At 39.0% G+C, this 25,262-nt stretch overlaps 2 protein-coding genes across 5 annotated transcripts in view; one reads left to right on the top strand and one right to left on the bottom strand.

Moving 5' to 3' along the window:
- LOC139755521 (sorting nexin-29) overlaps positions 1 to 24,750 on the bottom strand; it is a 44,633-nt gene extending 19,883 nt beyond the window's left edge. The window contains exons 1-12 of one of the 4 annotated variants that reach the window (XM_071673922.1): positions 24,370 to 24,750; positions 23,863 to 24,146; positions 20,267 to 20,343; positions 19,934 to 19,998; positions 19,430 to 19,563; positions 18,288 to 18,361; positions 15,338 to 15,483; positions 13,119 to 13,218; positions 12,018 to 12,170; positions 5,486 to 6,131; positions 4,130 to 4,268; positions 3,145 to 3,274 (exon numbers count right to left, since the gene is read on the bottom strand). In XM_071673922.1, the coding sequence (XP_071530023.1) occupies positions 3,145 to 3,274; positions 4,130 to 4,268; positions 5,486 to 6,131; positions 12,018 to 12,170; positions 13,119 to 13,218; positions 15,338 to 15,483; positions 18,288 to 18,361; positions 19,430 to 19,563; positions 19,934 to 19,998; positions 20,267 to 20,288 (1,609 nt within the window). In that variant the 5' untranslated portion in view covers positions 20,289 to 20,343; positions 23,863 to 24,146; positions 24,370 to 24,750. Of the gene's footprint in view, positions 1 to 3,144; positions 3,275 to 4,129; positions 4,269 to 5,485; positions 6,132 to 12,017; positions 12,171 to 13,118; positions 13,219 to 15,337; positions 15,484 to 18,287; positions 18,362 to 19,429; positions 19,567 to 19,933; positions 19,999 to 20,266; positions 20,344 to 23,862; positions 24,147 to 24,369 lie in introns of those variants that run through there. The other 3 variants (XM_071673912.1, XM_071673933.1, XM_071673941.1) reach the window with 3 other exon arrangements.
- Positions 24,751 to 24,786: 36 nt separating this feature from the next.
- The window catches only part of LOC139755477 (ciliogenesis and planar polarity effector 2-like), a 34,154-nt gene continuing 33,678 nt past the window's right edge, over positions 24,787 to 25,262 (top strand). Inside the window, exon 1 of the transcript XR_011714106.1 lies at positions 24,787 to 24,893. The gene's annotated coding sequence lies outside the window, so the exon portion shown is untranslated. The remainder of the gene's footprint in view (positions 24,894 to 25,262) is intronic.

Here is a 25,262-nt window from a genome sequence, read left to right as displayed (position 1 = left end):
TTGCATTCACCTCCCTAACAACTCCATCCATAAACAAATTATGGTGAGAGTAAGTGAGCTTGGGAAGGAGACCTGTGTGAAGAAGTATCAGGAGAGACTGTGTACAGAATGGAAAAAGGTGAGAACAATGGAAGTAAGGGGAGTGGGGGAGGAATGGGATGTATTTAGGGAATCAGTGATGGATTGCGCAAAAGATGCTTGTGGCATGAGAAGAGTGGGAGGTGGGCTGTTTAGAAAGGGTAGTGAGTGGTGGGATGAAGAAGTAAGAGTATTAGTGAAAGAGAAGAGAGAGGCATTTGGACGATTTTTGCAGGGAAAAAATGCAATTGAGTGGGAGAAGTATAAAAGAAAGAGACAGGAGGTCAAGAGAAAGGTGCAAGAGGTGAAAAAAAGGGCAAATGAGAGTTGGGGTGAGAGACTATCAGTAAATTTTAGGGAGAATAAAAAGATGTTCTGGAAGGAGGTAAATAGGGTGCGTAAGACAAGGGAGCAAATGGGAACTTCAGTGAAGGGCGTAAATGGGGAGGTGATAACAAGTAGTGGTGATGTGAGAAGGAGATGGAATGAGTATTTTGAAGGTTTGTTGAATGTGTCTGATGACAGAGTGGCAGATATAGGGTGTTTGGGTCGAGGTGGTGTGCAAAGTGAGAGGGTTAGGGAAAATGATTTGGTAAACAGAGAAGAGGTAGTAAAAGCTTTGCGGAAGATGAAAGCCGGCAAGGCAGCAGGTTTGGATGGTATTGCAGTGGAATTTATTAAAAAAGGGGGTGACTGTATTGTTGACTGGTTGGTAAGGTTATTTAATGTATGTATGACTCATGGTGAGGTGCCTGAGGATTGGCGGAATGCTTGCATAGTGCCATTGTACAAAGGCAAAGGGGATAAGAGTGAGTGCTCAAATTACAGAGGTATAAGTTTGTTGAGTATTCCTGGTAAATTATATGGGAGGGTATTGATTGAGAGGGTGAAGGCATGTACAGAGCATCAGATTGGGGAAGAGCAGTGTGGTTTCAGAAGTGGTAGAGGATGTGTGGATCAGGTGTTTGCTTTGAAGAATGTATGTGAGAAATACTTAGAAAAGCAAATGGATTTGTATGTAGCATTTATGGATCTGGAGAAGGCATATGATAGAGTTGATAGAGATGCTCTGTGGAAGGTATTAAGAATATATGGTGTGGGAGGAAAGTTGTTAGAAGCAGTGAAAAGTTTTTATCGAGGATGTAAGGCATGTGTACGTGTAGGAAGAGAGGAAAGTGATTGGTTCTCAGTGAATGTAGGTTTGCGGCAGGGGTGTGTGATGTCTCCATGGTTGTTTAATTTGTTTATGGATGGGGTTGTTAGGGAGGTAAATGCAAGAGTTTTGGAAAGAGGGGCAAGTATGAAGTCTGTTGGGGATGAGAGAGCTTGGGAAGTGAGTCAGTTGTTGTTCGCTGATGATACAGCGCTGGTGGCGGATTCATGTGAGAAACTGCAGAAGCTGGTGACGGAGTTTGGTAAAGTGTGTGGAAGAAGAAAGTTAAGAGTAAATGTCAATAAGAGCAAGGTTATTAGGTACAGTAGGGTTGAGGGTCAAGTCAATTGGGAGGTGAGTTTGAATGGTGAGAGGCTGGAGGAAGTGAAGTGTTTTAGATATCTGGGAGTGGATCTGTCAGCGGATGGAACCATGGAAGCGGAAGTGGATCATAGGGTGGGGGAGGGGGCGAAAATTTTGGGAGCCTTGAAAAATGTGTGGAAGTCGAGAACATTATCCCGGAAAGCAAAAATGGGTATGTTTGAAGGAATAGTAGTTCCAACAATGTTGTATGGTTGCGAGGCGTGGGCTATGGATAGAGTTGTGCGTAGGAGGATGGATGTGCTGGAAATGAGATGTTTGAGGACAATGTGTGGTGTGAGGTGGTTTGATCGAGTAAGTAACGTAAGGGTAAGAGAGATGTGTGGAAATAAAAAGAGCGTGGTTGAGAGAGCAGAAGAGGGTGTTTTGAAATGGTTTGGGCACATGGAGAGAATGAGTGAGGAAAGATTGACCAAGAGGATATATGTGTCGGAGGTGGAGGGAACGAGGAGAAGAGGGAGACCAAATTGGAGGTGGAAAGATGGAGTGAAAAGGATTTTGTGTGATCGGGGCCTGAACATGCAGGAGGGTGAAAGGAGGGCAAGGAATAGAGTGAATTGGAGCGATGTGGTATACAGGGGTTGACGTGCTGTCAGTGGATTGAATCAAGGCATGTGAAGCGTCTGGGGTAAACCATGGAAAGCTGTGTAGGTATGTATATTTGCGTGTGTGGACGTGTGTATGTACATGTGTATGGGGGGGGTTGGGCCATTTCTTTCGTCTGTTTCCTTGCGCTACCTCGCAAACGCGGGAGACAGCGACAAAGTATAAAAAAAAAAAAAAATATATATATATATATATATATATATATATATATATATATATATATATATATATATATGTATGTTTGAAGGAATAGTGGTTCCAACAATGTTGTATGGTTGCGAGACGTGGGCTTTGGATAGAATTGTGCGCAGGAGGATGGATGTGCTGGAAATGAGATGTTTGAGGACAATGTGTGGTGTGAGGTGGTTTGATCGAGTAAGTAACGTAAGGGTAAGAGAGATGTGTGGAAATAAAAAGAGCGTGGTTGAGAGAGCAGAAGAGGGTGTTTTGAAATGGTTTGGGCACATGGAGAGAATGAGGGAGGAAAGATTGACCAAGAGGATATATGTGTCGGAGGTGGAGGGAACGAGAAGAGGGAGACCAAATTGGAGGTGGAAAGATGGAGTGAAAAAGATTTTGTGTGATCGGAGCCTGAACATGCAGGAGGGTGAAAGGAGGGCAAGGAATAGAGTGAATTGGAGCGATGTGGTATACCGGGGTTGACGTGCTGTCAGTGGATTGAATCAAGGCATGTGAAGCGTCTGGGGTAAACCATGGAAAGCTGTGTAGGTATGTATATTTGCGTGTGTGGACGTATGTATATACATGTGTATGGGGGTGGGTTGGGCCATTTCTTTTGTCTGTTTCCTTGCGCTACCTCGCAAACGCGGGAGACAGCAAAAAAAAAAAAAAAAAAAAAAAAAAAGTCTTACAAACAGGGGATACTATCATATCAAATCCTTGATAAGAATGTAAGAACTGCTTACCAACTGTAAGTGTTGTGTCACCACTTGATGGACTAGGTAATGTTGAGGACACTGAGCTGGGACTAGTGACACCAGTCCTCCCTTGTGCTCCAACAATATCTGCTACAGCTGCTGCTGCTTCATCCACCTCCTTTGAAAAAATAGTTTTAATTTCTTTTTCATACTTGTTTGCTGTTTCTTACATCAGCAAAGTTGTGCCAGGAACGATCAAGAAAGGCTGCATCCACTCACATCCATTCTCAAGCTGTCATGTGTAATGCACCAAAACAACAAGGCCACATACACTTTCCTTTGATTTTCCACAACTGGTCCAAATGCTCTGGTTCAGTCTAAGGACAGCATATCTGCCTGTGTGTCACATGATTCCAATTCACTCTATCCAATGTACAAGTAACACCCTCCTGCATGTTCAGGTCCCAATCACTCAAAACCCTTTCTACTCCATCCTTCCATCTCTAATTTAGTCTTCCTTTCATGTGCCCTCCACTACATAAACATATAGCCTCTGTGTCAACCTCTCCTCACTCATTCTCTTCATATGTCCAAACCATTTTGACAAACCCTTATCAACTCTCTCAAAAATAATTCTGTTACTATACCTCTCTCTTCCACTATCATTTCATATTTGATCAACCACCCTCACATCACATACTGCCTTCAAACATTTAATTTCCAACACATTCCTCCTCTTCCATACATTCTGATGTCTGGCCCATACCTCACATCCATACAACACCCTTTCAACATACATACAGTCAATGCTTTTCATAAATCAAGTATCAAAGAACCTGACTATAGAAATTCCATGATGAAAGATAAAAACTGAAGGCCCAACAAAGTAATAATCAAAACCCTGACAATAACCACTTATCAAAGCACAAGAAGCAGTTAATAAGACCCAAAGAGCACATAAGATACTACCAGTGTCTTTATCATATGGAAATTGAGATGGATACAAAGTCTTAATTAAAAGGATATCACAAACCTGAGTGTAGCTATGTACAGATGTTTCATCATCAGAACGAATCCCCTCGAAAGTAGCAAGGCCTCTAGGACTGACAGGAACTAATCCTACTAAACGGTTTTCACCCACTGGGGTGAATAAAGCTCCTCTATCTCCTTCACTGTACAGTAAAAAGAAAAATTAAGATCGTTATGTCATTTCTAGAATTTAGATTATCTCTGATATGAAAAAAATGTCTATGGCAAATATGTATGAAAAAATACATCTCTCAGTTATCTTAAACTCTATATCTGTTTACACAGTCATGAGGATACAGCCTCTCAGTTCATTTACACAGATCCTCAACTCATGTCCAGTATGCTGAACTAATACATGGGACTTCCACATTAATATCAGCATAACTTATTCCTTTTGCATACAAAGGTGATATGTCAAGTTCTCTTCATACCTCCAATTCCACACATAAAAAAAAATTCTCTGAGAACATCTGAAATATCACAAGCCATACTCAATTCACTGTAGTCTACCTCTTTTGTACCTTCAACAAAACTAGCATATACAACCATATATTCTCCATGGGGCAAATGTTCTGGAGGCAATGAAGAATGTGTGGAGAGAGAAGTCACTGTCTGAGAGGGTGAAAATGGGTAGGTCTGAAGGTAGTCCCAACAATGTTGCACCACTGTGAGACATGAGTCTATATATAGATGAGAATATATGAAAGAGGGTGACACTGTTGGATATGAAATGCTTTAGGACAATATTAGGTGTGAGGAGGGTTAACTGAGTAAGTAATTATAGGGTAAGAGAGAGGTGTGGTGACAAGAAGAGTATGGTTGAGATAGCTGAAATGGTTTGGACATATGTAGAGAATGAGTGAATAAGGTTGACAAAGAGTGGGGCAAACAAGAAGGAATGGGAGACTGAATCAGAGATGTAAGAGTGGAAGGAATAAGATATCAATTGCTTGCATGAACATGCAGGAGGGTGAAAGGTGTGCATGAGACAGAGTGAAATTGAAGAGGTGTGGGAAAAGGAGTGACATACTCTCATAAGAATGAATCAAGGCATAAGTAGCAGCCAGAGTAAACAATGGAAAGGTCTGTGTGGCCTGCTTGTGAATATGAGGTTGTGATTTTGATGCTTTACACAGAACAGCTAGAGAATGGATATGAGAGAATGAGGCCTTTTCTTTGTCTGTTCCTACCAGCGCCTCACAGGAAATAGTGAACAAGATGACAGAAAAAGAAAGAATACCTTTGTAAGTACAATCATACTGCACTTTTTATACATGAAAAATGGGATTCTCGGGGTTGGAAAGGTAATCCAACTCAGGAGTTTTGGAGTTAAATTAATTATCAGGACAATTCCACATACCTTGATGGGAAGCTGTCAGCTGACAGGTTGGACTGACTGGATTTGTATGATCCTGTTTCTTGGTCATATAAGCTATTGGGTCGTTGTGTTTTCATCACAGGTGAATTTACTATTGATGTGATGCCTGCATTCACATTATTTTTACTATTTTCAGGAGTATAGTCTAACTCCTTGGGTAAAATATTCTCAAATAACTGATGGTAACTAGATTCTTTCAAAGATTCATCATCATATATGGCATTCTTTTTGTACACGTGTAAGCTGCTTTCAAGACTATCACAAGCGTTATGAGGACTCTCACACCCACTTTCACCTTTCAATTTCTCATTGGCATTTCCCATTTTTTGATCAGTTCTGCAATGAATCTTCTGGCCATCAGAGGTTCCACTGGCTGATTTCAGAGCTTCTTTAGCCTGCTGGAGTCCTTGTAAATGTACCAACTTCTCTAGGCGGTCAGCATATGGTGTTGATCCAGCTGTGGTAGGTGATGGAGAGCTTAGGCAAGTAGTAGGGGCACTGTGATATAGTGGCGAGTTTATGTCGGGCCTATCTGGTCTTGAAAATTCATCATCGAATGATATCAACTGTGAGGGTATCTTCTTCTTTTTCCTTCGCAAATCTCTCTTTCTTACAACAACTGGATTACCTGTTGTAGGACAATTAAAACAATACTTATGTTTATCATACAATGTACAAAATTATCAAATTTACCATAATAATGGGGTAAAATAAGACAAATAATACCTTCCTATTTCCCTTTGTACTCCAAGAGTCTCTTTTATGGGGCTGTACAGTGTTTGGTATACCTGTCAACATCCAATGGGTGGGATCAAAAGTCATAAATAGTGGTGATGTTGTTTATGTCTACGTCCATAGACAGCAGGACAACTAAGAAATGTTCAGTTTCTTTATTATGATAGTTCCATCATGAGCATGAGGAGTCTTGTGATATGTTGTGCTGGCCTTTGAAATGTTGAAGCAATGGGTGGGGTGCCCAGAGAACAGAAGAGGGAAGTTAACGTGTATAATGCAGTCTATGATGGGCATATGTCTGATGGTGTGGTGTTTAAGACTGGGTTGGGAGGGCAGTTGCTTAATGCTTGTGTATGCGTTTTGTTACTACAGTGTTTACTGAGGAGGGGGATCTGTAAGTATAGGTTTCTGAAGTGTGAGGCACGGGTCAATTTTTCATTTCTACTTGTGGGTTGGGGCTTGGTTATGGAGTGGTTTGTCACCCAGGGTCTAGTGCTGCTCAAAAAACTGAATGCTGAGCATATTGCTGTGAAACTTATGAAAGTATTTTTGTTTCACTGCACTATTACTGAAAGTCTGTGATTGCAAGACAGCCAGTAACTGTTCAAAATAGCATTTTTTTCTTCAATTCTACAGTTATGTCATACATGCTTTCAACATAGATGGTGACCAGACAAGAGAAGTATAGTACAGGATGGAAAGGATGAATCATCAGTGAAGGATACTACAGGATTTTTTTCTTCGTCAGTAAAGGATTCTACAGGATTTTTTTCTGTCTGAATATGGTATCAATTGGTGTTCTGAAAGCATTTGTTCATGTTTACAGTGTTAAGAAAGAATCCCTAGTTTTGTCATTTTGATGAGTGGGAGTGGTCAGCCATTCATGGTGATAGAAGGGTACAGTTTGAATTCATGTCTATCAAGGGTTGAAAAAGTGACACTAGACTGCTGGCATTCTGTCCACAAACATACAATCTCTCCTTGTCACACATAACACTTGAGAACACTTAGATTACACATCTCATTCTTTGCAACTCTAGATATTCCTGTGGCAAATGCTCTGCACTAGCCATGCCTTTTGGCAAAATGGTAAGAGCAACAGATTGAAGTAGTAGATAGGAATGTTAAGGTAGAAGTAGTAGGTAAGAGCATTAGCTGGGAGCATTAGGTAGTAGTTTGAAACATGTCAGAAAACTTGGATAAAAACATTAGGAAGAAGTAGCTGGTAGGAACATTAGGTAGGAGCCTCTGAAAACAATGCTCTACAGTTGCCCTCTACCAGTGGCCTGTTAAGGGTGTGATACTAAAGGATAAGATGCGGCACTGGAGTAAATGGAGACTTTTGCTGTGGCCACCCACTTGAAGGAGTTCCCAAAGGGAAAAGGCATCAAAGATATAGATAGATAGTAGACTTCTGTGGTAATGCAGACATTCTGTTCTGGATGAGATACTCTTCTAGTTGTGTAATGTAGTGTTGCATGCTTGTAGTTGCTTGGTTTAGTGTAGAAGTGCCATAATGTGACAGTGAGCGCATCTGCACATCAGAGGACTCTCACACTGTGTTTGGCTGGAGGCGATGGAAAATCATGAAGGAAGAGATTAAAGAGGGTTAGGGAAAGTACAGTTTCCTAGGGAACTCCACTATAGAACATAAAGTGACACTTTTGTGAGAGACTCTGGCTTGGTTGTCAACTATGAAGTTGGCCTGCCACTTTTTGTGAATGTTGTGGAGGGTGGAATCAAGGATCTTTAGTGAGTGGTTGTGCTGGGGAACAGATAAATGATGCATACAATCTGATGCACAGTGGGACAATGAGGAAAATGGAGAAACGTTGCTTTCAGAGTCTGAGATATTCAGGTTCAATCCTATAACAGGCTGGCTCTGTGAGGATTTCATCCAAATGGCAAGCTTAAAACTGGTTACTTCTAAGTATAAGGCCATGGAAAAAGAAAAATCTTCCATTATGGTTAGCCACCAATGATACCAGAGGATACCATCAAGAATAGTGCCCAAAGCATAAATTAACAAAATGTTTGAAAGTATGAGCATCTAGTAACATGACATTTAAGATCTGTACTGTTGCTATATACATATAAAAGTATTTTTATATTTTTTTTATTATACTTTGTCACTGTCTCCCGCGTTTGCGAGGTAGCGCAAGGAAACAGACGAAACAAATGGCCCAATCCCCCCCCATACACATGTATATACATACGTCCACACACGCAAATATACATACCTACACAGCTTTCCATGGTTTACCCCAGACGCTTCACATGCCTTGATTCAATCCACTGACAGCACGTCAACCCCGGTATAACACATCGCTCCAATTCACTCTATTCCTTGCCCTCCTTTCACCCTCCTGCATGTTCAGGTCCCGATCACACAAAATCTTTTTCACTCCATCTTTCCACCTCCAATTTGGTCTCCCTCTTCTCCTCGTTCCCTCCACCTCCGACACATATATCCTCTTGGTCAATCTTTCCTCACTCATTGTCTCCATGTGCCCAAACCACTTCAAAACACCCTCTTCTGCTCTCTCAACCATGCTCTTTTTATTTCCACACCTCTCTTACCCTTACGTTACTCACTCGATCAAACCACCTCACACCACACACTGTCCTCAAACATCTCATTTCCAGCACATCCATCCTCCTGCGCACAACTCTTTCCATAGCCCATGCCTCGCAACCATACAACATTGTTGGAACCACTATTCCTTCAAACATACCCATTTTTGCTTTCCGAGATAATGTTCTCGACTTCCACACATTCTTCAAGGCCCCCAGAATTTTCGCCCCCTCCCCCACCCTATGATCCACTTCTGCTTCCATGGTTCCATCTGCTGCCAGATCCACTCCCAGATATCTAAAACACTTCACTTCCTCCAGTTTTTCTCCATTCAAACTCACCTCCCAATTGACTTGACCCTCAACCCTACTGTACCTAATAACCTTGCTCTTATTCACATTTACTCTTAACTTTCTTCTTCCACACACTTTACCAAACTCAGTCACCAGCTTCTGCAGTTTCTCACATGAATCAGCCACCAGCGCTGTATCATCAGTGAACAACAACTGACTCACTTCCCAAGCTCTCTCATCCCCAACAGACTTCATACTTGCCCCTCTTTCCAAAACTCTTGCATTTACCGCCCTAACAACCCCATCCATAAACAAATTAAACAACCATGGAGACATCACACACCCCTGCCGCAAACCTACATTCACTGAGAACCAATCACTTTCCTCTCTTCCTACACGCACACATGCCTTACATCCTCGATAAAAACTTTTCACTGCTTCTAACAACTTTCCTCCCACACCATATATTCTTAATACCTTCCACAGAGCATCTCTATCAACTCTATCATACGCCTTCTCCAGATCCATAAATGCTACATACAAATCCATTTGCTTTTCTAAGTATTTCTCACATACATTCTTCAAAGCAAACACCTGATCCACACATCCTCTACCACTTCTGAAACCACACTGCTCTTCCCCAATCTGATGCTCTGTACATGCCTTCACCCTCTCAATCAATACCCTCCCATATAATTTACCAGGAATACTCAACAAACTTATACCTCTGTAATTTGAGCACTCACTCTTATCCCCTTTGCCTTTGTACAATGGCACTATGCACGCATTCCGCCAATCCTCAGGCACCTCACCATGAGTCATTTTATTTATATTTATTATACTTTGTCGCTGTCTCCCGCGTTTGCGAGGTAGCGCAAGGAAACAGACGAAAGAAATGGCCCAACCCCCCCCATACACATGTATATACATACGTCCACACACGCAAATATACATACCTACACAGCTTTCCATAGCTTACCCCAGACGCTTCACATGCCTTGATTCAATCCACTGACAGCACGTCAACCCCGGTATACCACATCGCTCCAATTCACTCTATTCCTTGCCCTCCTTTCACCCTCCTGCATGTTCAGGCCCCGATCACACAAAATCTTTTTCACTCCATCTTTCCACCTCCAATTTGGTCTCCCTCTTCTCCTTGTTCCCTCCACCTCCGACACATATATCCTCTTGGTCAATCTTTCCTCACTCATCCTCTCCATGTGCCCAAACCACTTCAAAACACCCTCTTCTGCTCTCTCAACCACGCTCTTTTTATTTCCACACGTCTCTCTTACCCTTACGTTACTTACTCGATCAAACCACCTCACACCACACATTGTCCTCAAACATCTCATTTCCAGCACATCCATCCTCCTGCACACAACTCTATCCATAGCCCACGCCTCGCAACCATACAACATTGTTGGAACCACTATTCCTTCAAACATACCCATTTTTGCTTTCCGAGATAATGTTCTCGACTTCCACACATTCTTCAAGGCCCCCAGGATTTTCGCCCCCTCCCCCACCCTATGATCCACTTCCGCTTCCATGGTTCCATCCGCTGCCAGATCCACTCCCAGATATCTAAAACACTTCACTTCCTCCAGTTTTTCTCCATTCAAACTCACCTCCCAATTGACTTGACCCTCAACCCTACTGTACCTAATAACCTTGCTCTTATTCACATTTACTCTTAACTTTCTTCTTCCACACACTTTACCAAACTCAGTCACCAGCTTCTGCAGTTTCTCACATGAATCAGCCACCAGCGCTGTATCATCAGCGAACAACAACTGACTCACTTCCCAAGCTCTCTCATCCCCAACAGACTTCATACTTGCCCCTCTTTCCAAAACTCTTGCATTTACCTCCCTAACAACCCCATCCATAAACAAATTAAACAACCATGGAGACATCACACACCCCTGCCGCAAACCTACATTCACTGAGAACCAATCACTTTCCTCTCTTCCTACACGTACACATGCCTTACATCCTCGATAAAAACTTTTCACTGCTTCTAACAACTTTCCTCCCACACCATATATTCTTAATACCTTCCACAGAGCATCTCTATCAACTCTATCATAAGCCTTCTCCAGATCCATAAATGCTACATACAAATCCATTTGCTTTTCTAAGTATTTCTCACATACATTCTTCAAAGCAAACACCTGATCCACACATCCTCTACCACTTCTGAAACCACACTGCTCTTCCCCAATCTGATGCTCTGTACATGCCTTCACCCTCTCAATCAATACCCTCCCATATAATTTACCAGGAATACTCAACAAACTTATACCTCTGTAATTTGAGCACTCACTCTTATCCCCTTTGCCTTTGTACAATGGCACTATGCACGCATTCCGCCAATCCTCAGGCACCTCACCATGAGTCATACATACATTAAATAACCTTACCAACCAGTCAACAATACAGTCACCCCCTTTTTTAATAAATTCCACTGCAATACCATCCAAACCTGCTGCCTTGCCGGCTTTCATCTTCCGCAAAGCTTTCACTACCTCTTCTCTGTTTACCAAATCATTTTCCCTAACCCTCTCACTTTGCACACCACCTCGACCAAAACACCCTATATCTGCCACTCTATCATCAAACACATTCAACAAACCTTCAAAATACTCACTCCATCTCCTTCTCACATCACCACTACTTGTTATCACCTCCCCATTTGCGCCCTTCACTGAAGATCCCATTTGCTCCCTTGTCTTACGCACTTTATTTACCTCCTTCCAGAACATCTTTTTATTCTCCCTAAAATTTAATGATACTCTCTCACCCCAACTCTCATTTGCCCTTTTTTTCACCTCTTGCACCTTTCTCTTGACCTCCTGTCTCTTTCTTTTATACATATAAAAGTATATCCAAAATAAATACTCACCAGCATGGCTAGCATCAGCACTGGCAGCTATCTGAGCTTCTGGTTCAGGCTTCACATTAGGCGTGACTTCATGTTTTATTCTCAGCTCACTCTGACTTCCACCATTTAACCCAACATTGTCAATGTTAATGGCAAACAGTATTGAGTCCAGACCTGTGGGGAGATAATGGTCAATAACAATGCTATCTCTGATAGCATGATTAATCAAATACACATGCATCCATGGGAATGGTGAATGAAAGGTAATATGTGGGATCAGCACTCTGGATGACTCAAGAAACCTACTCCAGTAATAGTATTTTAACCAAGCTTCTGCTAAAATACTAGCTTTGGAAACAAAATTTCATGAATGACTTTGGGATTGATATGACATGGAGAGAGAGATAACACTGTTTTACTCAATGTACTTCTCAATCTTATCCCTGGGGAGAGAGGAAAAAGAATGCTTCCCACGTATTCCTTGCATGTCGGAGAAGACGTTCTAAAAGGGGAGGGAGCGTGGGGCTGGAAATCTTCCCCCCCAGTTTTCACTTTTCCAAAAGAGAGAACAGAGAAGGGGCCAAGTGAGGATTTTCTCTCTAAGGCTCAGTCCTTTGTTCTTAACGCTACCTCGCTGATGCAGGAAATGACGAATATGTATGAAAAAACTTCTCAATCTATAAACAAAATGCCACTATCTAGCATAAAGTCTCTATCCTAAACCATTCCACCCTAACTCATAAACTGCAACTTTCCTCTTGCGTGGATTGATGGTTCCTGCCCCCATCTAAATTCCCAGTTGACATATGATTCCATCTCTTTCCCACAAATGTTGCTAGGACCCTAAAAACACTGCATAAAAATAAATCTTGCATTAAATTTACAATATAAATCTTAAGAGTGCAAAAGTATCATCTGGACAGAAGCCAGATTTATGCACAGACTATTCTAGTCAATCTTATGATAAAATCATACCTTAATATTTTGATTTACTGTGAAAGTATCTACTTGCTCTATACTAGTATTCGCTCAATCTTCTGTCCTAATACAGTAGTCGGAAGGAGACACATTTCTCTGAGATGCTTAATCATAATAAGCAAAGTAGCAGAGGCTGTTTCTTACCAGCTGCTAAATTAGGTAGCATTGCAGCTCTCTCTTGGTCTCGCAGAAGAGCCCATGGTTCATACCACTGCTGCAGTAGATTTTCATCACACACCACAATCTTTATAATAAAATACTGGATTAATAACCAAGAGAAAGCGTTACCTGCAAATGACAGTATGGGAGATCAAAAGAGATTCAAAACATAGTCAGATAAGTGTCATTCATTCCTAAAGAATGAAAAGATACATTGTTACAGACTAGAATTTTGATGATGTTAGCAAGAGATAGAGATGTATGCTTTGAAATAAGAAAAGCTCTTTCTCTCCTGCACAATGCCCTATGAATCTTAATATATCTTGAACCAATAAGGCTTACAACCTCTTCACTCCTAGTCTTACTACCGAAGCAAATGCCCTGCATCCTTTGTAAACCACCCAATAGGTAGTCAGTGGTGTAGCTTGGCCCAGGTCCACTTTATGACCAATCAACCATCTCCATTTAGCAATATCATCATTGCTCACAGGCCTTTGGTTTAGATTCTCCTAATCATTCTCAATAGGCAGACGTTAACCCAAAGGCAGTAACACTCTCTTAAAGAAAGGTTTTTAAAAAGAAAGGGGAAGGGTATGAAGCATAACTAAGAGAATGCTTTAGAGACACTGTCCTACAGAGAGGATGAGAGAAAGATTTTTTGATATTTCACAACTTATATTTCATCTCCTAGGTTAGTTTGTCCCACAAACCATGAGAACATACCAACATAAAGAAGGAATGAAAAAAAAAATTCATCAAAAGGCCAAGTATAGTAAGACCACCACCTTTCAGGTCCTCTTGCTGCCGTAGGGTTCTTCTGACATGATGGTGGCAACCCTAAGGCCACACTAGATCAAGCCTCAACACCTACACAAGGTATCACTAACTGACCTGTTAAAAAAAGACTTCTTGATAATCTCCTCCATGGGAAGGTTTATCAAAAAGGCAAATCTGGAAGTAATGTGTTTCTCCTAAACTAGGAATGATCAAATTTAAATTCATAAGAAAAAAACAAAACGATGGTTTTTATATGTTTTTGTGCACCTATTCATAAAATCTAAATTTTTGTGCACTGGAGAGGCTATGAGAATATACTGCACACTTAAAGGTTAAGTGATCTATCATTTTTCCTTATATTAACACACCATTCTCTGTCTCTGATCTCCTTCATTATCACAAGCAGCCTTGAAAGGACCCCACAGTTTGTTGTTGATGGTGTTGCTTTGTATCATTAGCCTTGATAATTCAAAACAAAACTAGAAAGGAACTAAAACATTAAATTTCCAAACCTAGAAGAACCTGAATCTCAAGGAAAGATTGGATGAGGTTCCTAAGCAACTGAAAGGGTTTTAAGTAGATAAACAAACACTCTGGACATGATCATAAATGCTTCTCACAACTCAGTTTATTGAAAGTTTGAAAACTTGTGATGGTATGAGTACATTCCAAATTCCAGAGCTTTGGCATTGGCTCCTGAGCAAAACCAAGAGTGATAAGGTCTATAAAACTTGAGATATCAGAAGAGAATTGAGAAGCTAAAATAAGTTCCAGAACCTAGGATGTGTTACCATGAAGGGCACTTTCTTTGGAGACAACAGTATTACTAGCTCAGTTCTATCATAAAACTGCTAGAAAAGGATCTTTAATAGAGATTTTCTGAGATTTCAAAAGAATCTGAATTTCAGGGGGCAAGCAAAAAGTTTCAAGACCAAGTGAAACTGTCCTGAGTTGAAATATAAACACTTCAAAGGAGGTCATTTGTTACACTCAGAATTTCAGACTGTATAAGTGTCTAAGAAAACCCATATTTGTAAGTTCTAAAACCCGGTTTCAAAATTAGCTTCCTGCCCTAGGCTGAAGTGGTCTAGAGGAAACTATGTTATTAATAAAGATGTTCCTAGCACCAAAGTTGTCTCTCACATACTGGAGCTACAAGAGTCACTAAACCACTGCTCTACCAGGGATGAACATGAAAATTCTAATGAAAATATCTTTATATATTGTTGTTTTGTAGCTGCAGATGCTTCAGGGGATTGAAACAGAAGTTTGTGATTACATGAACTCTTAATACAATGGAATTATCTGAGTCTAACACAGTTCTTTATATCAAAGGTTAAGTGTACTTAAATTTCAGATACTGGTATGTAATCTGAAAATATATCTTCTTATATCCTGAGACATGGATGAGTATCAATAAAACTTACATGCATATATCGTTCAAGGGAATGTTCATTGAGCAAACTCCTCAACCAAGCACGACCTCTCCCAATATCAGTATTTACATTTTTCAAAAGTAGGAAGCGTTCATATTCATGTCGGGTCAACAGTTCTCGTATATACCACCATACAACTGAAAACAAAAGTATACAAGATGGCAAAATTAGTCCTCCTCCTCATATATATGTCTACATCACATAATACCACAGTCACAAACTAAACATCCAAGGCTCAATGCCAATGTCAATTGATAAAAACATAAATACTTTACTTCTTCAAGATCACAAAATAAATATTGCCTCACCTAAGTAAAAAGATTCTCCCCTTCAACCTTTCTACACTACACAATCCTATGAAAAGACAGATACTCTACACTCAATCTCTCCAGGTATTTCTTCACTCAAGTCTCTTTTCCAAGCTCAATTACTTTCACCTCCCTCTTCTCACCCACATCATTTCCTCTTTTCCTAAAACCTCTGCCCATCTTCACCTCCACAAGTTAATAATACGACATTCAACCAGTGCCTCTCTCTTTACATTCACATTCAAAAATCTCTCTTTTTCATGCATATCAAATAGTAATCCAATAATACCCACTTACCATCTTTGCTACAGTAAAAGTTTATATTCTTTATAGAAATAGGAATATTTGCACACTTGTGAATGTAAAGTAAATTCTGCCTGTGTAGATAATATATAAATAATTAAATAATACATATCAAAAAAACATGAATAAGTAAAAGTCAAGTAAATGATACCCATAAACAGTGTGAAATTGTACAAAGAAAAAGGCCATACGATGTGTAATGTGACTAAGAGTATGTAAAATGAAACCACACAATGCAAAAAATACAATTACCATACACAGATGAGGAGCATCTACGCCATCAATAAAGATCCTCCCCAGTCAACTCATCATCTTCCTATATCAACACCGAGGTGAGCACACTACTTTTTGAGTACTTTCTTCAATAATTATAATGTACAATTAAGATATTCTGCAAGAATACAATTTTTCCACACTAGTTGAGGGTAATTTCTGAAGAACTATACAGATAAGAGGCTAAAGAGCTGCTTATAGGTGCAGAGCCTACCCTTAACATCTGAAGGTAATGCAACTGAATATAGGATTGGAGGCAAATCCAACCATAAAATTCAATCTCTGCAATCACCTGCCATAATCTTTCATGAGTTTGTAAATTGACTACCTTTCCATGTTAATAAGGTAAACAAACTGAAAACAAGTGGACATATACAGCACAAGGCAACCATGCCAAATGTTCTGGTTTATAGAGCACAACTAAAAGAATTACAGTTAAATATACCATTGCAGTGTTGCTACTGTGAATGCCTTTATGCTGGAGAATATACCCTCAATAAATTTTCTAATTCTCCATTCCTACACTCTAAGGCACCAAATATGATGGAACCATCTCAACTGCCACCAATGTCCTTTAAGCCATTTGGGGAATGGGCCCAGGGCCTTTCAAAATGAAAAGATCAGCAATGTTTTCTATGAAACTGGAAAGTACAGATGAAATATGGCTTCAAGCAATTTCAGTGTCTTCCTGTAAAATAGAATGCTGATCATGCATGCATTATCATCAAATGGTAGGTGTCTATCTCTTGCTTCAGGTCAGTTTTTCTCGAGATGTAATGGGACAGAGTATGGCAATGTCATGCTTTGGCATCACTGCAAGATACCTCTAATTATAAAGAAAAATTCACAGAAATTAATTTGTTTTAGGTGAGTACAAACACTTTCGAAGATGATGACTGGTCAGATCTGAAGGGCTGGAGAAAGTGAGACAAAAGTAAATGTGAAACAGGATATTAGAGAACTCTGATCTGGCATCTACACATAAATGCAAAGTAAACATTGCATGTTAGCCATCCCATGTTTCCTGACAAAAGCAACTTTAATATCTCTCAGCAGATCTGCATAATTTCTTTCCCTATCAAGTATCACACTTTCTAGTTCATGAAAAGACACTCTACTCAACACTTCTGTTAAAATACAGAAGACAATTCTTTAAGTTTTTAAAGTGTTCTGCACAAGATGGGAGGGAGATATATACCCCACAACAAAAGAGTTAAATGCATTGTGTCACAGCAATTCTAATACTTGCCAAGTCCTACTGAGTCTCTTGACTAACTGTAACAATAATTCATACTCAATAAAATAATCTATTATTTCATCCACATTCAAGTTGAGAGCTCAAAAGTTTGGGTGCTACTGGAATGTAAGCTTACAAAAACAAATATGAACAGGCATCAAATGACTGGCCAGTGTTTTTCATAGATACTGAAGTTTTTATACATGTCTAGACTTATACAATATAAAATACCTTCAAAATGAGACTCAGAAAATGCAACATTTTGATTACGGAGTTTATATAAGCATTATCTATGTAACATACCTTTGAAGCAACAAAAATCCATCAATATTGCCATTTCAACAACTACACCAAGCAACACAAAACTCAAGTAAAACAGGCATGCAACTTGGGGTGCTATAAGCTAGCCAGCTGGATAGCTACCTGTGTTACCGAGCAAATATCTATCAAAAATTATATGTTGAAAATTTCAGACAGATAGAGGACAATCAGTAATGATAGCACACAGAGCAAAAAGAGATAAACTATCAATTCTCTCGCAAAGATTTTTCAACATAAGAAGACAACTGACATACCACCTATAACAGAGGGTGAGAACGAGACAGTAGGAAATGAAGATAAAAGTGATGAAGATACAGATCATAAGTAGGAACAAGGACAAAAAAGAAATTAGGGTTAACACAAAAGACAAAAACCCAAAAGTTTACAATACACAATGCAAATTCTTCAAGAACACTAAGATATAAGATGGAAGATAATGATACAGGAGATAACTTTACATGAAATTCCAGTAATCCTTTAACTTTTCAGATACACTTACCAGGAGTTTCTGTTTCAGCACCAGGTAGGGTAAGATGAAGGTTTAGTCCTGAGGTTACCATATCTGTCACCTGCCTAAAACACAAAATCTGTCAGAAACTAAGCCTATAAGAGGGAAATGTGGAAACATGGGGAAGAACAGATTGTTTTACTAATTACATAGAAAAAAGTGTAATTGTACCTGATCAAATAATTACTTACGAAAAGAGAGATATTTACTTATATAATCCTTCTCTGATAAAATCAATATACTCTTCTAAGACATATGTATTGGGGGACAGAGGTGAAAGAATACCACCATCATACAGTATCTCATGTGCATTGTAGAAGCAACTAAGAGGGGCAGCACTAGGTGGCTGGAGATCCTACTCTCCTGTATTATTACTTTCCAAAAAAAAGGAACTGAGGGAGGAGCCTAGTAAGGATTCTTTCCTCTACGGTTCAGATGTCTATTCCTAATGCTATGTTGCTGGCACAAGAAACAACGAACAAGCTACTTTTACAGTCTCTCTCAAATCTACCAACAGTGCTGTCATCAACAAACAACTGACCCACCATCCAGGCCTCACTCACTCCCAACAGACTGCATACCTACCCATCTCTCCGAGACCCTTGCATTTACCTTCCACATTACCCCATCAATAAACAAACAAAACAGCCAAAGTGACATGATATCACACACCCCTGTCAAAAACCTACCTTCACCTAAAACTACTCACCCACCTATCTTCCTATGAGGACACATGCCTTACTCTCTTGATAAAAATTCCTCACTCATTCTCACTGCTTTCCCCTACACCATGTATCTGTCTCACCTTCCACATGGCATCAATATCAACCATGCCATATGCAATCTCAAGATCCATAAATGACACATACAAATCCTTCTGTTTCTGTACATATTTCTCACTCACATTCCTCAAAGTAAACACTTGATCCCTGCATCCTCTACTACTCCTGAAATCAGACTGTTGATACTCTGTTCATGTCATCACCCTCTCAACTACCACCCTACCATACAACTTACCAGGTACACTCAACAAAATTACACCTCTGTATACCAATACTAATCTCTGTCCCTCTATGCTTTTACATATTACTTTAATCATTTTCCGAAATCTGACAATGCAAGTGGATACTTACTTAATAGCAGCCAGACCCCGGTTTGGAGAGCGTGATTTGAGGCCATGGGATAGTAAATACTCAAGGTTGCTGCAAAGAGAAGCAACCCGTTCATCTGTCTCAGTGGCAAGCTCAGCACGCCCTCCAAACCTCACCTGCAGAGAGAAAGTACAAAAAGCTATCACCAATAACACATCATTAATGGTTAACTATGAGTAAATAATAAGTCTTCCCCCATTCAATATCACCAAAAGCAATGGCGGAAATATTCACAACTAAGTATAAGTAGAGTCTGGTCAACTCAAAAATGCAGATCAAATACCATGACATAGCACAAAAGCACTCACTCACTTTCAAGCATGTAAAATATGAAAGGAAATCTACTGCTTTGTCTGTCACGTATTACATGTAGTGAATCAAACTTTTTCTTTACTTTTTCGTAAGTCCAAAAGGGTTGTGGGACTATATTACTTTTGAAAGTATCTGGGCAACAATACATTAAAAAAAAGTAGAAAAAGTAAGCACCTGACATCCCTGAACTGCTGCAAGTAGACTAGAAAGTAGTTCCTCCCTCTTACTGCTATAAGAATCTGAAATAATGAAACTTCTATTACCACCTGAAAGTACACAAAAGTTAACAATATTAAAGACTTCCATACACATTATTTTCTCTCAAAATTTCTAAAGCAAAATCAATATTAACATGTGATTATAGAATGCACCATAATGCCATACCACCAAATAAAATCATATCAAAACACATGAAAGACAAGTAGAACAATGACCCCTTTAAAAGACTTTTGCCATAGACTTTGACAAGATTGGAAAATAAATAATATGTAATACAATTACACTTGCCATTGTCAGAACTTGAGGACATTCTAATCTCCTTAAGCAGGCTCCTGCTGATTCTCAATATTCACTTCACATTTTTTCTGGAATGGAGTAATAATTTCCATCAAGTTTAAAAATATAAATCAGAATACTGCTATGCATCCTGTAATAGAAACCAAAGACTCATTATCACATCAGACTTTTTTACTATCACGTCGAATACCTTGCACAGAAGATGGAAGACCTTAATCAACCCACTTCAGAAGACAGATAGATAAGGAGAGACATGATCAATCTAGTACTACCAAAATACCTCTGCCCACAGTGCAAAACCATAATCACCAAAAGGCATTCCATCATATGCTCCAATTGCCTGCAGTGGTACCACCTTCACTGCACATTGCATTCATCCATAAATGAATGCTTTACTTAGAGGCTGTCCAACCCTGGATCACCAAAATACCTTTGCCAACAGTCCAAATTTTCATCGCCAAAAGGCACAATTTCATCAGATTTTCCTACCTGCCTTCAGCAGTACCACCTCCACTTTCATCTTTTGAGGACTACTGTACTTAGAGCTCGGGACATGCAACAAACACTCAGAGAAATAACCAAAACACCCTCTAAAACCCTTAAACTCCTAGCCAATAAATAACAAACATCATCATGCAACACACAACCTCACTCTTCACAAGCTGAAGCTGTTACTCCATAAAACCCCAAACACAAACTTAAAATCCTATAACCCAAGGCAATACCATCAAAAACAAAGACACAGAGGTACTGAACCTACTCCATGAATGCAACATATACATAACCCTAATCCAAGAAACCAGACCTACATCCATTCTCCCACCATTCTAAAACTACATAAACCTTACACAAAACAGACAACAGTGTCAAAAAGGACTCACTGACATTGCTTACAATACAAAACAGAGCAGTGACAATACCCTTAAAATACAAGCCACAAAAATAAAAGTACACTGGACACACTACAATATAATCAACACCCACATACCCACTCCCACCCACATATGCCCTGCCAGATACACTCCCCAGCTATAGAACGTGACCAACACAACTGATTACAATCTATGTGGAGATTTCAAAGTCCATCATCCTGTATGGCTCAACACTCACACCCAACTTCCCTAAAGTGAACTTCTCATCAACCAACTGAATCCTCTCAACATCCTCAACCTATAAAACTAAACAAATAAACCCCCAGCCCACCACCTTCAGCAGTCAAACTTACAAGACATTACCTTTTGCACACAAGCACGGCACACAAGGACCACCTGGAATACACTTCATGAACTGTCCTTTGACCACTTTCCCATTATGATAACTCTCCATCTGGTCCCTCCAACCCACAAAGCCACCAAAAAGACCTATGCAATTTACAGGAAAGCAAACTAGCTAGGTTTTACACAATACATGGAATCCAAGTTCCTAAACTTCATTTTAAGCTTCTCCCCAAAGACCTTATAAACAGGAAAAATGCTTAGGAAAGACTATTCACCATCAACAGTGGTCACAGAACAAATCTAAACTCTAAACAACACTATCACTAACTTAATCAGTGAAAGGCAAATAAAAAACTAGCACTCCTACCCTAGCACAATTTACCAAACACACCACATCAAACAATTCAGGTGAACATTAAAGAAAATCTATACTTCTCGGACCACCTTGCCCTCACACAAGAAGCACTTTCAATCCAAAACAATACCTTTCCTTCTCTCCAAGAATGTACATGCATACAAGCACTACTAAAAAAAATTAGCCACGATGCAAAATCATACACACACCAAAATGACTCAACAGAGACTAAACAACTTCCAACCCCATCAGACATTCACCTGTCAGAAACTATACTCCTTAGACATATATGACTTATCCTTTCCGATTTGTGCTCTAAACATTGTCCATCACCCTTACATGACAAACTGATTCAACATATCACAAGACCCCTTATGCCAGAAGTGGTGGTACAATAATGAAGAAAATGAGCACTTTATCCACAACTGCCCTGCACTCTCCCTGTAAAACCATGTACACTCATCACCTCACTTTATGACCTCTAATCCCATCCAATGGAAAAAATGGCTTCCTGAACACTACAAGAGCCCTACAGAAGGCTACTCCTAGTACAGAAATGTTAAAAGGTAGGTTGATTGGTATGCGTAAACATATGTAATTTATGTGTAGACATATGCATATATAAGCAAGCAAACAGAAACCATAAATAGTGATGTGTCCTCCAATGCCTTTGGAATGGTCAATGGGAAACCATGGATATTACAGTTGGAGCCTGCTTGTGGATAGGGAGCTGTGGTTTCAGTGCAGTATACACGGCAAATATAGAGCAATTTTTACATAGGCATCTGGCATTCAATGGTTTAAAGTCAGATTTACAAGCATTTACAAATCCTAAAGTAATTTCTCCATTCTTTTACTCTTTTCTTTTCATCCAAAATGACCTTTGACTGAGGCATGTTTCTGCCCATGCTGTGTCTGTCACCATAAAAATATATTACAGAGAAGGGTGGCCAACACAGGAACCCGTACCTGTATCCCTACCATCCTCGCACTCAGACTGTGTTTAATCACTTGGAAGAAATTATGTACAAAATATGCCTAATTCTCTCTCTATGTAATCCTAGGAGGACAGGACTTTAGTAAGAGTTAACGGTAAAGAATTAAAATATTTTCCAAGCACATTTTTATTGTATGTCATCATTAATCTTCCATGCATATTTTTGCTGTACATCATTATTTATGAAATAGAAGGTAATTATCATTTAGAATGCATTATACAATATTTCTATATACATATCGAGGTTATTCACCACCAATGATGTGCCTAAGAAATAAATAAGAGTACAATGTGATACAAATAAGCAAGGTTTCCATATCCTTCTCTCTTTTCTTGGGGTGAGGTAAAATTGCCTCAAAAGCACTAGCAACACCCACTTCTGCTTGCTCAGCACTCCACCAAGCCAACACAAAGGCAGTTATACTTCTTGTCTGATTTCTTTTACTTGTGCATGTCAATCCATTAATTATCAGTTTTTCACATGGTAACAAGATTTCTGACCCTATCCAGTTAGTAAAGGGGTAAGATCTTCTCCTATTAACTCATCATTAACAAAAATCATAACATTTGACAGTGCATATCAAGATCATATTAAAACTCTCTAAAGCTTTTTGCATTTACTTTACCCCTCTAATACAGTATATACTCACAAGAGGGTAAGGCAATGATGATAAAGGAAAATCTGGGGCTACATAATGTAAAATAAGGAATTCACTTATAGTAACCGAGCGATCCTTATATGACCTCATCAAACTTTCTCTAGGGGGAAATACTTAATTCATTCTTTGTTCTATTGATTTTCTAACAAAGGTTTTCACTGTTTTACATCGATTCCAAATTTTCATCCTTTCACTACCCTACTCACTTGCAAGTTATCTATTGTTCAGGACAATAAGAAAATATTAAAGTCCACTATGTACAGTTTTAATATTCAGTAATGCTGTGAACATACACTGTTGAATAAGCTTACTCAGTAAAAGAAATCTAACAGGAGGGTGGCTTTCAACTTTACACTTACCAGTCTCTTGTTAAATATCAGAAAAGATACCACACGGTAAACGACGTCAACTGTTAGCGGGTAATGTTCACTGGAAGGGATTCATGTTCAAAGGAAGTAGTTTCTCAGTACTGACTACATGTATTTGTGTGGAAATGAAAGAACTCAGCACATAATCCACAGCCCTTCGTACTCATTACTCACAAGTCATAATGTCTCATCAGCAACTTTCTAAATCTCTTCCCAAAGTCAGGGTCAAATGATATGCTGTCCTTCAACTTCCAGAAGTTATTTCTGTGGTGTTCCTAAAATAAGACATTACCATATAAAAAAACAAGAATGAGCTTCATTTGAGTCTACTGGAAATTTACAAATCTGGACTTCTATTACAATTATTGAAAGTCAGCACCAGCTACAACTGACAAACAAAAAATCTAATAAAATTAAATTAGTGGCATATGAGCAGATAATTACATAAAAGAGATCAATTTTCTTAATAAAATAGTTTAAAATATACATCAAACTGACCTTAAAAACATTTCACTGGTTTCACACCACGACGGTATTACAGAGTAATTCAGTCTTTACTCTTCGTTGCACTATCATAAAAATATCTATATATCTTGAAATGGGCGTTGTTATAGTCTGTTATACTCCGAATTACGAATAACTTTAACCTTTGTGAATTAAGGAAAAAAAACAGCACACTGACATTCAACACGAATATCCGCCCATTATTTTATATCCGGATTTGTTAGCATCAAATACATGTATTTCATATAGATCATTTCTGATATTAGATAGAAATTAATCCTTTTTCTTATATCGTATCTTATCAACACCATAGAGTCTCAGTTCTCATCCTAATGTAAACTCTGCATTAATATAAACTTGCATATCATCAGTATGTAACCTTGGTTTGGAATGTTTACAGCATTTGATCACCTCAGCTGACTGAAGAAATGAGGTGATTGTTACGTCACAATATTAACATTTTTTGTGCTATATTATATAATGTCCACAAATTATGTAATGACCATCGTGACTCTAAGGTAAGGAATATAATACTACATGATTTATTTCACACAATTACTCTTAAAGTACTTTGTATAGGTGATATTGTCCTGTTTGTAGAAAGCCAAAGTTGTATTTAAATGTTTGTATCCATATGCTTCATTCATTTGAATGATCTAATTATTTCTTATGTATTTATAGGGGAACCAGCTCACTAGAGCAAGAAAATAGTGTTTTAAGGGAGTTTTCCCGATCCTTAATCCTTAAAAACATTTCCACAAGTTTAATGTATGAATTTAATTTTCTGCATTTTTGTTGTTTGTCTTCGCAGAACATTTCCAGTTGTGTAATATATATATATATATATATATATATATATATATATATATATATATATATATATATAT

This window comes from Panulirus ornatus, chromosome 2 (assembly GCF_036320965.1).
Source record: "Panulirus ornatus isolate Po-2019 chromosome 2, ASM3632096v1, whole genome shotgun sequence".
In the NCBI taxonomy this organism is placed as follows: Eukaryota; Metazoa; Arthropoda; class Malacostraca; order Decapoda; family Palinuridae; genus Panulirus; species Panulirus ornatus.
This window is presented reverse-complemented; position numbering and strand designations above follow the sequence as displayed.